The sequence below is a fragment of the Gavialis gangeticus genome, unplaced genomic scaffold (genome assembly GCF_001723915.1).
Source record: "Gavialis gangeticus isolate Ggan-Ray unplaced genomic scaffold, GavGan_comp1, whole genome shotgun sequence".
Classification (NCBI taxonomy): domain Eukaryota; kingdom Metazoa; phylum Chordata; order Crocodylia; family Gavialidae; genus Gavialis; species Gavialis gangeticus.
This window is the reverse complement of record NW_017729012.1, coordinates 9,144,918-9,160,028: the sequence shown is the minus strand read 5'-3', so window position 1 is coordinate 9,160,028 and position 15,111 is coordinate 9,144,918. Positions and strand designations below refer to the sequence as shown.

Below are 15,111 nucleotides of genomic sequence, written 5' to 3'. Positions count from 1 at the left end.
TTTTTTTTTTTTTTTTTTTTTTCCCCCCCCCTCTCTATATCAATAAATTTAAAGCTCAATGTGTTTCCTCCCTTTAGGTATAGAACGGGATGCAGTTAATACTTTTACCAAATATATTTCTCCAGATGCTGCTAAACCAATTCCTATTACAGAAGCAATGAGAAATGATATAGTGGGTAAGAACGTACCATTTAATGTTGAAGATTTGGCTCGACCCCACTGTGTTTTAATTTTGCCTCCCTTGCCCCCCTTGCTCCAAAGGAAAAAACCCCAAAACTAAGCTATTGGTTGTGCCCCAGAACTTTTGTTGTGCCAGCAGAAGTGCTTTTTCTTATAGGTTCATGACATCAGCAATAAAAAGATGGTAAAATGTACCGAAGTACCACAGAATCTCTTGATCCCTCTGCTGCTTATTGCTGTAGCATATGAGCACTTGACAAACACTAATGGATTTGCCCTCTTAATGCCGTTCTGCACTGCAGAAGTATTATAATCTCCAGTTTACTGGTAGGAAATGGGAATGTGTGCCTGATTATGCCAGGATTAAAATCTGGATCTTCTGAGTCCCTGTCAGCAAGGTCTTTCTTCTTCTTTTGTGAACAACTTTAGCGCTATAGTTTTTATAGTGTAGTAAAATATACTATCTTATATTTGCACTGTTAGAACTGGCTAATCCCAGTTTGTTTGAACTTGTTTTTTTTTTTAAATAGATTTGTTTCCACTCATGTCTTTCAGCTGAATAAAACCAAATGTATACTAAATTCAGTCTGGTCTCTTTTATAGCAAAGATTTGTGGGGAAGATGGACAAGTGGATCCTAACTGCTTTGTTACAGCACAGTCAATAGTGTTTAATGCAATGGAACAAGAGTAAGTTGATTTCATGGTTTTGTTTCATTATGTGTGCTCTTTCGCTAAACGTACTTCCATAAAGATAAGGATTTATACCTCCATGCGTGCAGACATTAGGGAAAGATTTTAACTATGCCAAGTCATTTGTCATACAAAAAACCACCTCCTCTCGTGCTCAGTACATTCTCAAGATTGTTTCGGTGAGGTATTTTACTAAATGCCACAGCTAGAAACTTAGCCTCTTTCCATTCTTACCGATATCATGCACTCACCTGTTTTCTGTCTGCTCAATTTATAAGAGGCTTGAGGCAAGAATCAGATGTTATTTATGAAGTGTCGTGTCTGCTTTTGGTTCCTGATAGTTGACTGTTATTGTTCTGTTCACGCGCAGGCACTTTAGTGAATTCTTGCGAAGTCACCACTTCTGTAAATACCAGATTGAGGTGCTGACCAGTGGGACTGTTTACCTGGCTGACATACTCTTCTGTGAATCAGCACTATTCTATTTCTCAGAGGTATCGTTCAATAAAGCCATGCATGTTATAAAAGCTGGAACAGAGAGCTCTGTATACTAGAAAACACTGATGAGTGTTCTGGGGAAAATTGCAGTAAACTGCTTCCTGTCCATCTGTGCAGTTGTTGCAGATGTGCTGACTTTTGTAATGGATTTTAGACTAAGCCTTCACACACTTCTTCTCCAAGTTAAAGTAATCCATTGTAGCAATGTCTCTTTGCTTTGAAGCAAGGCTTTGCCTGCAATAATTTATTCTCGTGCCACATAAAGTGCTAGTAGTTTCAGTGTCAATAAAGCACTTTGAGCGCCTGGAAGTACCAAGAATTTTTATAACCGAGCGAGACCATTATCTTCCTGCAAATTAAGCTGTTAATGGGAAGAATTGTTTGTTGTCTGGGCTTTTAGCTGTTTAATTATTTTGCCCAGTGAAGCATTTACGGGATGCCTGAGGCAGGTTGCGAGTCTTGGTCATTGTGGTATCAAGTTCAAAGCCTCTAGGTTCATATGAGGGATAACGTCATGCCAAAATGTGGCAGGGTGAACATGTGAATCTGGAGTGCTTTCAGAGTGGCACTGCCTGCTAGGCTTGGGGAATGCAGCATGCCAATGGGGCAAAACTGCCTGAATAGGGTAGTAAGTGGTACAGGCGACATGGACTCGTATCTTGGAGCAGCAGGGTAGGCTGCCTGGAGGCCATGCTGTGTTCTGTTGAGATAAGTTATACATGGTGTAAAATGATTTTCTGTGTTCCTCTGTCTTTTTTAGTCTGACACAGGTATTTGTAATCAACTAAGAATCATCTGTGAGCCAAACAGTGAAGTGTTTGCCTGTTCTTTTGTTAATGATTTCTGCTTTGTGTTTTTAATTGACACTTGTAGACAGACTTAATCCCTGCTTTGTATAACAATACATCTGAGCATCCAGAAGCCTACATGGCATCTGCCCTGATAACAGTTGTATATGCATGAATTATGTTTTAAATAAAAGTGAATTTGAAAAGGGAACAGGTCTCCTGTGTTCCCCTTCCACTTCTTGGCTAAAGTCTCTGCTTTAATTTTCCTGTAAAGGTTATTTCATATTTCTTAATTTCCCTTCTAGTACATGGAGAAGGAAGATGCAGTTAATATATTACAGTTCTGGTTGGCAGCAGATAACTTCCAGTCTCAGCTTGCTGCCAAAAAGGGCCAGTATGATGGTCAGGAGGCACAGAACGATGCCATGATCTTATATGACAAGTGAGTCGTTCTCCTGGTTGTTTGCTTCCACAACCCTGTTCTGATTAATCCTGTGCTTGCATGCGTCACCCTGCATACAAGGATCCGTTTCCAAGTACATCTTGCATTCTTGGGTGCTTGGTGTAGAAAGGGTGAGACATACATGCTTGGAAAGCCTGTTTTTCGAGAAGACCTCCAAAGTGTGTGCTCAGTGAAACTGAGCATGGGGAATGAAAAAGGTCATGCAAAAAAAGCTTTTGAGAAATGTTTTCAGTTGCTCTTCTCATTACATAAGAATACTCATTCTTGTCTGTCTCATTTTTTGCTGAAGGACTCTCTGGATGCTTGTCAAAACTGACCTTACAATATCTGAAGTGCCTGGGCAGTGGGAAGGGAAGGATTTGTTAGTCATGCATTTGTTCTGTATTTTAAAAGGGGTAAAAGGGGGTTCAGATATACTGGTGAAAGAGAAACTCTTTAATAACAATTCAGACACCCTCCCTCTTTCAGCAGAAGGCTGAGAGAGCTTCCCACTAATCTTCCTAGGAGTCCTCCAGGAAAACGGGTAGGACAAAATTTATTTCTGCTATTTCAAAAGATTTTCCAAGAAAACTTATTTCTTAAAAAAAAAAAAGAAAAGGGGGGGAAAAATAAACTTCTTGGATGTAATAAAGAAGCAAAACCAGGCCCCAGCCATATAACTTAACTTATCTGCTTCCCTTTTGCATGTTGCTTTTAACTAATGTAATTACCTGACTGAATAAAAATAATCAAAGGTGCTTTTGAAGAGGCTTGTTTTAAAGGTGTTACCCCTGACCCCAAGCTGTGCTGAATTTATTTCCTGCTCAGTAGGGACTGATAGCTAGTAAAAGAGGAAACCGTTCTGCGCCAATTTCTAATTAGCAGTGCCCTCAAAATCCCTGAAATCAGTTGTTTAATAATACAATTAAAATCAAGTGAAAGTTTCTTAAGGGTTTGGCCTGCCTCCATCATCTGCTTTATAATACTGTGAATGTTGCACTGGCCATCAGTCATCATATAATGTACTTTATTCCATTTACTCTTGCATAAGGTGAGGATAAGAACAACTTGTGTCCTTGCTTCAAGGATCTTTTTCCCTAGACTTTTTTCAGTTGTACACTTTGAAGCCAGCACCATCTAGTGGCCATAACCTGATTGATCGCGTTCTGTGGAAAGGGCAGATTTTGCCTGTCTGAAAAGTCTGGAAACCCTCTTGTGTTGCGTTCTTCCACTCTCCTGTGCTGCAGGTACTTCTCCCTTCAAGCTACGCATCCTCTTGGGTTTGATGACTCTGTGCGATTAGAAATTGAATCCAATATCTGCAGGGAAGGAGGCCCGCTCCCGAACTGTTTTACTACTCCCTTACGGCAGGCCTGGACTACCATGGAGAAGGTGAGAGTGCTTTTTCGGAAAACCTTGGAAGCTGAAAAAAGTGCCAGAGTATCGGTCATGGATTGCCTTTTCCCTTTTCTAATTTTTGTCTGGTCTTCTGGTTGATCACTTTGGGAGCGAACGGGTTGGTTAGCATTGTTCCATCAACTTGCTAGAGTGCTTTGTCACTTCTGTTTTAAATGGTCAAAGCAAAAAGAAGACTTGTTCTGCAAGCTAATGGATTTGATAAACTGTTTCCCTCTGGACATCCTCCTTTCCTCATTTTGCCTCTGTCCACCTATGCGAGTTATAGAAGGTGGCCTGTTCAAATATCAACAGTTGGTCATTAAGAGGTCCTTTTTAATGTCTTGGTACTTGTGTAGCTGCAGCATAACTGATGCTATTCAGCATATCCAAATCCAGTGGATACTGGTTTGATTTGTTTTTTAGAGCTGCTAAAAATTTATGAGTAATGTAGCAAAGAGTTTCATCTTACCAGGGTAGAGCCAGACTTTTTGCAAGGGAAAAATGCACAACATCTTCAGAGACTGAAACAAGAATTTAATAGTAGAGAGTTTTTACATTTAAATCAAATTGAAGTATAATGTGAATTTAGAGTAGGGCAACTGCTATTCTTGAGTGAGTCGGGTGGGGGGCACCTTTGGTTCTGTGATTTAAAGGTCCATGCAAGGACTCATTCTCCTAATAGCTTCCATAACCATATAAGCCTTTAGCTTCTAAGTATGGTCAGATGTCCATTCTCTGTCCTGCGAGTGTCATGCTAGCCATCTGATTGAAATTTTCTGCGCCTGTCATCAATAAAAGAAACTCCCTTTGTTTCTCTAGGTTTTTTTACCTGGCTTCTTGTCCAGCAACCTTTATTACAAATACTTGAATGATCTCATCCATTCAGTACGAGGAGATGAATTTGCAGGAGGGAATATTGCACTAACTCTTCAAGGCCCTCATAGCACTCCTGACAATGATTCTCACACAGGTGGCCCTGAGGGCTCTGCCTCCCAGGTAGGGATTTCTTTACTTCCATCCTAATACCAGATGTAGTCAGTATTCTGTTACGATATCAAAACTGGCATGTATTAAGGGGACACTTTCACGTGGCATAAGTTTCACATTAACATTTGTCTACCCTTTTGAAATCTCTCACAGTAAGAAATGTTGCTTCCACTTTCACATTTTTCTGAAATCAATAAAAGCAATTACTTTAAAAATATGATGCAGTATGTAGAGCTAAACCTAAGCAGTGTTGTGCCATTTTCTGAAATATACCACTTATGCATCACTTTGAGATGGTAGAAAATACATACATGGCTGTAGAATAAATTATTCTTGAAGACTGAAGGAACAAACACAATTAGAAAGCAGTGGGGAACGCTTCCTAGCACAATAGTGGTTATAACATTGTCTTCAGAAACAGCGATTTATTTTCCAACAATCCCAGTTTGCAGCACTGCGTCTTCTCCCAGCCTTCCTTTTCTTACTGTAGCTATTGGCAAATGCTGACTTGTGTTGCCAACTCTGAATCAGCTGCTATACAGTTAAACAATGCAAGTTGTGTGTCTTAGGTTCTGTCTACGATAGGATATTAATTACTGGAACAAAGTTGTTATTTATAGGCATGGGTTAAAAGTGTAGGAATTAAGTGGGTTTTTCAGGGGCAAAGCTATCTTCTAGCACAGCAGGTGTTCCTGGTTTTCTGTCTCTGTAGCTCTTGTGCTGCCTTTCTCCAGGTAGGTAGCTATGTTGATTGGACTGGTAGGAGAAGATTATATTCTCTCCTGACTTTGAAAAACAGTTCTGGTGCCTTGCTCTGTCTCGGGAGGAACGTGGCTGTAATGAGCTGCGTCATGTGGTGCTGATAAGTGGACTTGTTCTGTCTCCATTGGGTGAGGTTGAAGATAACTTCACAACAGAAGCTGTGGTTAGGGATATAAAGGCCCACTGCTGTTTAGAAGAATATGATCACTGAATAGAGCTAGTTTAATTCGCTTCTCTGAGCCATATAGAGGTGAGTGCAGCTGACTTATTTGGCTGGTTTCTTTTGAGAATGATTAGGGGTCTCCACTGTGTTCAGTGCTACTTTCATAGGTGAAAGCCTAGTTGTAGCTCAACTTGAGCTTTCTCCTTGTCTTCATTAATGCCTCCCCTGGCTTCTCCACGCCAGTGGCAGCATTTCATAGACCCAGATATGGTCAAAGGAACTCTCCTGACTAATAGCAAACTCATTTCTAACCTGGACTTGTTGCTAACATAGTTTTAGTTCTGTACATGCTTAATTCAAATATCAGACAGGGCAGTATACAGCACTGGACTCCAGGGAAGCAGAAAGTGAGTTCACTGCAGACATTGAAATCAACTTTAGGACAAACCCAGCTAAAAGACTCCTGGTCTGCCTAACCAAGGCAGTTGTTTTGATGTTGACTTCATTTCAGATGCTGTCTTGGACAGGGTCATAAACTAGAAATTGAGTTACCTGCTCTTAATTCGTTGATTTTTGGCATCATGTAGCTGGGGGGCGGGATCAACTCACTGGCCTGCTGGATTTTCTTTTTTGAAAAGTTTCATTGCCAGATGGACTAAGCAGAACAAACAGGTGGGGTTTAGCCAGTCTCTGCCATTTACCTTGCTTAAAGAGAGCATTCAAAAATAAATAAAATGTTGCATTTTGTTGCATAAATATTAAAGTAATCATTACAAAGTGGTATGTCTCTAGAAACAGATTTTTTTGTGTACCTTCACTTTAAAATACACCAAGCAGATAAACCCTGCGTGTTAGCTGATTATGAGGCAGCTGCCACTAAAGCTTCCGTTCTGGTTCAGCATGTTAGTGGGTCAGGGCACATGTATATTCTCCAGCTGTCACTTAGATCCTTTTTTTCGTGACTAGAATTCATCCAGCCTGGAAAGTAAAAGTGCTGTTTTCTGTACACGGGAGAAGGTAACGTGTCTGACTGGAAGCCTGTCTCGTTATCTGAGACTAATCCGCATGCTTACCAAGTAGAGGGCAGGAATTAGTTCAGTTGCTAAGAGGTTTGGAGGTAACGAGCTCTGTATCTTCCATGTGGAAATGACTATGTGCACGCACACACAGTACTTAGCTATACTTTAAAAGCATCTTTAAATATACATTTGTTGACACGCACATTGTACGTTTGGCTTTTTTTATAATCTGTTCATGTAACTGTTCTCCCACCATCCATTTAAAAGCAACATCAGACTGATTTTAAGGCTCCATGTGTTGTGCAGTGGGAGGCTGAGGAATCTTTGTGCCCACTTAGAAATTCTGTCAGGCTCTTTCATAGCGTGTAAAAGAGCTAATATGTCGCATGTGCTAAGTGGCTGTTAGTTCTCTGCATTTGGCACTAATATTTAGAATTTCTGTTGTAGTCCAGTGTCAAAAAGGCTAATGTTAAAATCCTGAAAAATTTTGATGAAGCAATAATTGTAGATGCTGCAAGTCTGGATCCAGAAACTTTGTATCAACGAACATATGCAGGGTAAGGTTCATTGTCTTTATTCTTTCCAGCCTGCTTCACCTCTGTTCCATCCTCGTTCCGTCCTGTGTTAGGAGTGTGTGTAAATAGCTGTAGCGCTGCTGCGTTCCAGTAGAATCAGGTTTAGGAGAAAAGTTAAAGTTTTTAGCTAGCCACATAAGGTAACTGAACACTGGATGTGTTGCCCAAAGTCAGCTGGCCTCTTCCTGGAATAGTGCAAGTGGAGTTTGGTCTCTTACCCACTTGAGTGCCACTGCACTGACCTTCTGGGGGAGGGGGTAGTGGACAGGCCCAGCCCAGCTCATTTAAACCAGGAGAGGAGGACAGTTGAGTATCAGTCACGAGGCCTGAAAACCAGTGCACATACCACTTCTGGCTTTGGGACCCCCAATTAAAGGACCTGTTTTTTTCCTTTCCAAGTGGGTCTCACTGGGTAGTAATTCTGCAAGGGGCTCCTCAGCACTTCCCAGTGAGGTGGAGTATTGAGCGTTGCCAGCTTGCAAAATTAGCAGGATCAGCCCGCTGCCTCCTCTCCTTGCTTTGCTAATGGGTAATGTTCTGTATTGCACTTCATGGCTAACCTGCCAGTTCTGTCTGCTGCTCCTTACTGCAGGAAAATGACATTTGGGCGAGTCAGTGACCTCGGACAGTTTATCAGAGAGTCTGAACCAGAGCCTGATATCAAGAAATCAAAAGGTTTTGCTTTTTTGCTTCTTCCTTTGGTTCTGTAGGTGGCTGGGATCAGAGCTGCTGCTTTTGGCAGCCATAGAGAGGTGCTCAAGGGGTCCATCCTCTGCAAAGCCAGGAAATCTGGCCTTTCTTCAGACACATCCTCCACTGGGGAGGGCGGACAGTCTGGGGGAGGGAGTTGGGCAGTGGCTGGAATCTAACAAGGAGTGGAAAGCTGTTAAGAGCCGAGCTGATAATGAAATCCCTTACAGCTATAAATTTAAAATGAAAGCAGGCTTTGCTAGCTAGGCTTCCTCCCTAGTCCTGCCTGCACTGCCAGTCCTCCTCCTCTGCACTTCTGACTGGATGCTGGGAGGGAAGAATGGGCCTGAGGCTGTGCCTGGAGCATCCTGGCTTCCCTTAAAACCAGTCCTCCACATATTCTCCAGGCTGTTCCTCCCCACCTTCACTCTCGACCTCCCTCTACCCCAGCATGAGCAGCAGTGAGTCTTCCAGCCACTGGCTCAGAAGAGCAGCAGGGCTCTTTCAGGGATGGCAGTAAAAACTGCCTGGCTGAGGTTGGTTGTCTTATTTTGCTTTTTCTTTCTCAACATCTAGGATCAATGTTCTCACAAGCAATGAAGAAATGGGTGCAAGGAAACACAGATGAGGTAGACTTTATTTTCAAGCAGTTTATTTGAAGAATCTGAATTTACAATTCACGTTATGGATACGGGAAATTCCACTTCAGTCCTGACTCTTCTCTCTGCATCTGTCTTGTAACTGGAATGTCTGGCCCATCCACTTTTTTCTGGGTCACACTGCCCAGTTCAGGAAGTCTAACGGGCATTTCCCCCCACACTGCCCCACACACACTTGAGAATGGTCTGACATTTTGGCATTCCCTGTTGGTTTTGGCAGTGTAATTGGAAATACCAAGTTTGCTGATTTGGGGTTTGCTCATCGTGGCCACCTTTTAAGGGAAACAAGCTGAAAAGGGTTGGGGGGAGCTCAGGTTCAGAGATGACAGGGCAGCTGCATTCATTTTGTATAGATGGTGGTTGTTGGGTGGTATTGTTCTGTAGTGTCACTGTAAAGTGACTGCAGCAGCCAGGTTAAAAGCTGAAGTCCCTGCTACATTCTGATGTGGCTCCCTACAAAAGTGAATTGCACTGCTGCTGTTGCTGCCAGGAAGTAGTTCAGAACCTAACTCTGTTTATCTTAATTCCTGTTGATGCTAGCCAAGGAACTAGGGTGGAGAGAAAGGGAGGGCATGGACTCGGAGATTGAGAGAGGGTAAAATTACTCCCATTCAGTAAATGGCATATGTAAATGCTTCTCTCTCAAGAACATTAAAGTATGGCTAGTCTAATACTATGGTTTGGCCTGGGTGACTTCAGCACAACTATTTCATGCTACTTGCCCTGAAAACCTTTTGCCCTAGGCCCAAGAAGAGATGGCTTGGAGGATAGCAAAGATGATAGTCAATGACGTCATGCAGCAGGCACAACGTGACCAGCCGTCGGAAAAAGTTACAAAAGTAAGAGCACGGGAACCTCAGCAGTCTTGATTTGCCCAGTGTAGCTTAAGCCAAACAGTAGGAAGAAGCAGCTTTTGCATGCTTTTCTTGGGAGTCTGGTACCTTCACAGTCTCTAAAGAATCTTATTAATTAAAGGGGCTGTCTTGTTTTGTTGCTGGATCAATATTGGAGTGCCTTTGCCCATCTCAACCTTGCTATTTCAAGTTGACGAATGCTAGAACACTTGCTTAGTGTACCAATAAAACTTGTTTAACAGCTTGGAAGCTGTTTCTTGCCAAATTTATCACTGTGCTACATCTGTGTTATGAAGAGACTGGGAAGCCTAGTTCAGTTCCTTTTGATTTACCATTATGTATTAGGTGTTTGCTATCTTTTAAATAGCATTTCTGATCATCTGCTCCTGAACAAGACTGTTTGCATTTTCCAGGTTGCAAAACAATGTTGATGCGGCAGTTGCTATTGACTGATGCTATATTTTTCTTTAATCTCTTGGCTGGCATTGTCAGTCAGAACTTCTGAAAGCCAAAGATCACTGTGGAGTGTATGCACTCCTACACGTTATCATCAGGGACTTGACTGAAAAAGTGTCTAACAAACGAGCCACAAACATAGGTTTGTAACTTCAGCATGCGACTGCCTTCCTGTTACCAGAGGCAGTGATATTTGAGTGATTTATACAATGCTTTCACTTAACAGTTTGGAATTAAACTGTTTACGGCATATCTGAATAGAAGAAAAGGTCACTTAGAATAACATTGAAAATTAGCGAGTGGCTACAGATGATACCCTGCACTCAGTTAAACCAGTTCAGTTGCAATATATTGGAAGTTTCTTCATCAAAAACTTCCCCACCTGTTTGGTGTCAACATTTGGAACTGTGACTTTCCACTGCATGCTTGGTCTGTGGTGTTCGGCTGTCCTGTCTAGAATGAACTTTAATCCTATGTTTCCTTTTCCAGCTATGATTTTAGAAAAGCCAGACCAAGGAAATCTGGCTTTCTGCTTTTGAAGATATAGTAAACTTTCCCTTCCAGTGGATTCTTCTCTAAACACAGCCAGTGAAAACAAAGCACTGTTTGCTCCAAGACAGCTAATCTCTCCCTCATTTAAAAGGAAGGATAAAAAGGAGAGAAATCCTGTGTCTCTATTACAGAGTGCAAAGTAACGTTTGTTTTCCTCGTGCATGTGGCATTCACAAGAATGAAGGTTTTTAAAGAGATGAAGAGGCAGTTCATGAACCCATCGCTGAGAAACTGGTCAGCTTCACTAATGCTTCACCCTGTCTCAGAAGGAATTTTAAGCAAACTATCTGGAACAGGACATGAGCCACACCAGGGAGGGGATAAGTTTTGCTGTAGTTCTCGTTCTACTACTAAACTTTTTTGTTCTGTTTTTTTTTTTTTTTTAAATGTGCAACTGCAAAGGCCTCAGGGTAGCTGCCCTCGCATCACCCACTCGAGCTGTGAACCTGAAATGTTGAACACGTCGGCAGTGACCGAGTGATCTTAAAAGCTTATAAGAGTTTATTTTTCCTGATTTGAACTAGATGAGCATTCGCCTGTAAGATAACTGGACTTTACTTCATACCTGCATCAGTTTTGACAGGCATAAAGTGGTCAGGAGTGAAGACTGGATGGTGTAGCTTATCCTGCCTGTGTCTGACCTTTTACATCTACATGAACACACACATTCCCCTGCTTCTAAAACGCAGAAGACTTGCAGTCCAGTCTTTCACCTGTGCAACTCTCCAGCCTTGATTCATTGCTCCGAGTCCAGCACGCCACACTGAAGAGACTCTGCCCAGCAGACTGTTTCATTTTCTTACTGTTCCATCCTACAAGCAGAAAAAATAATTGCTCTCATGCATTGTTGCCATTCTCCATAGCCTGCTCTCCTCAAACCGGTATAGTATCTATTCCCAGACCTTTGTTTTTAAGGAAGGGCTTGTTGTTTCATGACACTTGGCCTCTTTCTTCCCTCTAATCCCCATCCCTGTGGCTTATTTTCAGCGTTTGCCATTTGTATAGCCTTTCGTTTAAACAAAGAGCCACCCTGTCCTGCACTTCTGTTCTTTTGATCTCCAGTGAATCGATTCTGCAGAGCATATGAAGCACTCGAGGTGTCACTCCGTTACATTATCACTGTCTTTTTATTGTAAAACGTTTCTGTTTGGGGGTTTTGTTTTATTCTTCCGATTTGCTTTTTCTTGAGCCTTGTGCAAAAAAAAAAAAAAAAATCATCACCTGATAAGAATTCTCAATCGCCTCCAATTCTCAGATGGCCTTGATTGACTAGAAATTGTTATTCTGTTGCAATATTTGATTGTATAGGGGCACCTGGTATTGTCTATAAGAAGAAGCAAAAAGGCTGTGTATAGGTTTTTTGGTACTATGTACCTCCTCTTATTTCTCTCATGCCCAAGTATTCATGTACGTAAAACATACTATATTTAATTGTTTTGATTTAAAGATATATAAATATTAAAATTTGTGTCAGTTTTCTGTTTGGATGGAATTTGATTTTTCCTACGTATCTTTTAAACATGGGTCATCTCTTTTTCATGGGGCTGGGTGGTGGGGGGAAAATCCCCGAGTAGTCCTTGGCTAGTAAAACTGGTCAGATGTTGTTCTTGTATATACAAGATATATGTATATCTTGCATATTTTAAATTTTTCATGTGGAAACTATGCATATTGGTGTAAAATCAAAGCTGTTGTTTTTCATAAAAGGAAGTCTTTTGAGGTTTTTTTTGTTTGTTTTTTGTTTTTTAAAGGAAAAAGCACATCAATAGACAGGCAGACCTGTTGATGGTCTTTGTGCTGATAACTGGTTTGCTTGACCACTGACTGCTCAAAATGTAGCTATACTCACATTGAGAAATCTGCTACGCATCAGTTTTGAAAATCCAGGTAACTGATATGGGTCAGGGCTTGTGCAAAGTAAGATTTGATCGCTAGTCTTCCAGTTGTAAATGCTCACCTGTATTGCTGTGGTGGGGGAGAGGGTCTCTCTAGATTCTCAGTCCAGTAGTTTTTTCTGTTACGGTGCCAAAGCATCCTACTGATGATGTGTGTCATTGGACGTCTGAATTGTGACATGCCTAGTGACACCCAGCTCTCAGCGGGCAGATATTGTTCCAGCAAATGAGCAAAGCGTTCCAAAGAACATCGATTTGGAAAACAGCACTAAGCTGATGAAGATTCAACTACCTGCAGCCCTTGCTTGGGTACAGCTACTCAGGTGCACAGGATAAAGCAGTGATTCTCTTTTACTCCCCTGAAATACTGAGGTGACAGGAAAAATAGTGAGGAGCCTTGCACGTTGTCACAGGTAACTGAGAGAGCTTTCCCTGCCTGCCCAGCTTCTGAGGCTTCTAAAAGTAAGCTGTTGCAAGTGCGGGATCCTAAAGAAGATGGGCAGGAAAGAAGAAAAGCTTCCAAATCTTGGTGGTAGATCAGGGTAGAAGAGGCCAGGCTCATAAGGTTGCGCTTTCTGTCCCTGCTAAATATCTGCAACAGAATCCTTCCAAGGCTTCACTGCACCGGGAAGGAAGCTCAACTGCTTGGGCCTGGCAATCCTAACTAAAGACACTGAGGAAGATAAACGTGGAAAGAAGAATGGCACTGGTTTGACTAAATGTATTTTGGTGCAACCCTCTGTATGGCTCGCGTCAAGCCAATTTAATAGTGGCTGACTCAAGCTATGTGGATCCTGGTAACGCACAGCTTCCTTGGTGCTATAGCTGCTGGGCAAGATGAATGAAAGCACAGTCATTCCTGTATAGCAAGAGGAACTTGAAAACTGTAGGAGGGTGAGTGGCAGCACTCTGTGATAATTGCCTGCGTGTCCTGAATAACCTCAAGCAAGTCTCATCGTCCTCATAAACTAAAGCTCTGAGTACTGGTAACCCCTAGCCAGTGCCATTGTCTAGACTGTCAACTAAACGAATCCTTATAGGTAACATGACTATTCCTGTCTAAGCTACTTCAGCTCCAGCAGTTGGGAAAAGCATTAGGTTGGCTGTGGCGAGTAAGCACCAGATGTTTCCGTGTTTTGGATCCACATGCATTTTGATTCTTGTCTTCACCTCCGCAACACTTGCTGAACCTGCTGGCTTCTAACGTCGCAGCATCTAGCTGTGACTGCTGGAAAGAGAAGCTATTGACTGCCTCCAGCCCACTTCCATCTTTTTGGTGAATGAATGTCCCTGTGCTGCAGGCGGATTGCTGCTCCCCAATGACTTGGTTTTGCTGCCCAGCGGATCCGTGCTCTTTGTGCAAGGAAGGTGATGACTGCTCTGAAAACCATGCTCGGGACTTGTTTTTATTGTACACGTTTAGAATGTGCCACTACTGACTCTATGATGAAACCTAAATAAAGTGGGAGACGTGTAATCTGAACCTGCCTGGGTGCTGCTGTCTATCTCCTTCGCTGGTGGGTTGCTCCTCACAGCATTGCTGCCTCGCATACGTGGGGTTAAGGAGCAAGAGGCCTGTTTTGTCAATGCAGTTTAATGGCAATACTTGCTCTTTAACTTTCCCCTTTCCCTTGGTACTAATTAGCCCTCATTCACAGCAAGCCTGTGCAGCTTGGAAGGGTGTCTTTGACAGGCTGTGAACTTAAATCCTGTGGAGCCCATCTGTGGTCTTTGCAGTGCTGGTGCAACTCTGGAAGTTACTTCTTGGTATCAAAGTGTGCCTTAGAACTGAGCTCTGAAGAAACCCTTAAAAATGGGGGGGAGCACCTACCATGTTGGAGGATCCTTGAGTCTTGAGTCGGTTTGGAGTAGCTCAGAGGTGTGAGCTCCTCCATTTTAACTGGGGGGGGGGTGTTGACTCTGAAGCAGAATGACAGCACCATCCCCATCAGCAGTGTCAGTTCCACTCAAGCAGCTGAGATACTATCCCAGGACCTCAACCTGCCTCCATGGCTGCTGGAAGAGCCAGGTTGCCCCTTTTCTCCTGCTGGAGATGCAGTGCTGCATGCCAAAACCTGCTGGCTTATTCCAAACTGAATAATCCAAGGACCCTGGCTCAGCTCATTTCATCATTTTCTTTTTCAAAGCTCTTTTTCAAAGACTTAATCAAGTTGTCAAGGCACCTGCCCCTTTCTGCAGCAGTCTGCTTCACTACTGCACAGTCTTGGTTATGCCATCTGGGACACCAGAGTTGCCCAGATCTACTGTCCCCAGAAAAATCCTAATGATTCATGGGATAAGTTCTAACACTTTATCCCAAGACATTGCAAAGTGCATCAGAAACGCCACTCACTAAAACCCGAGTAGAACAGTGTTGTGTACACGTGCCAATCCTGAGCTATTTGCTGGCTTGTGCTTGGAAGAAAATGTGTTTAACTGAGGCTAACGCAGCAACGACGGATAACTTGGGTCCTGCGCATACTTGACCATGTCTGGCTGCAG

At 42.5% G+C, this 15,111-nt stretch overlaps 1 protein-coding gene across 1 annotated transcript in view; it reads left to right on the top strand.

The window, feature by feature from the left end:
* Positions 1-12,206, top strand: part of AKAP10 (A-kinase anchoring protein 10) — a 40,054-nt gene extending 27,848 nt beyond the window's left edge. The window contains 11 exon segments of the mRNA XM_019511176.1: positions 78-176; positions 784-868; positions 1,242-1,365; positions 2,463-2,599; positions 3,847-3,991; positions 4,817-4,993; positions 7,376-7,485; positions 8,096-8,178; positions 8,770-8,822; positions 9,596-9,691; positions 10,652-12,206. Of these exon segments, the coding sequence (XP_019366721.1) occupies positions 78-176; positions 784-868; positions 1,242-1,365; positions 2,463-2,599; positions 3,847-3,991; positions 4,817-4,993; positions 7,376-7,485; positions 8,096-8,178; positions 8,770-8,822; positions 9,596-9,691; positions 10,652-10,657 (1,115 nt within the window). The 3' untranslated portion in view covers positions 10,658-12,206.
* Positions 12,207-15,111: the final 2,905 nt, after the last annotated feature.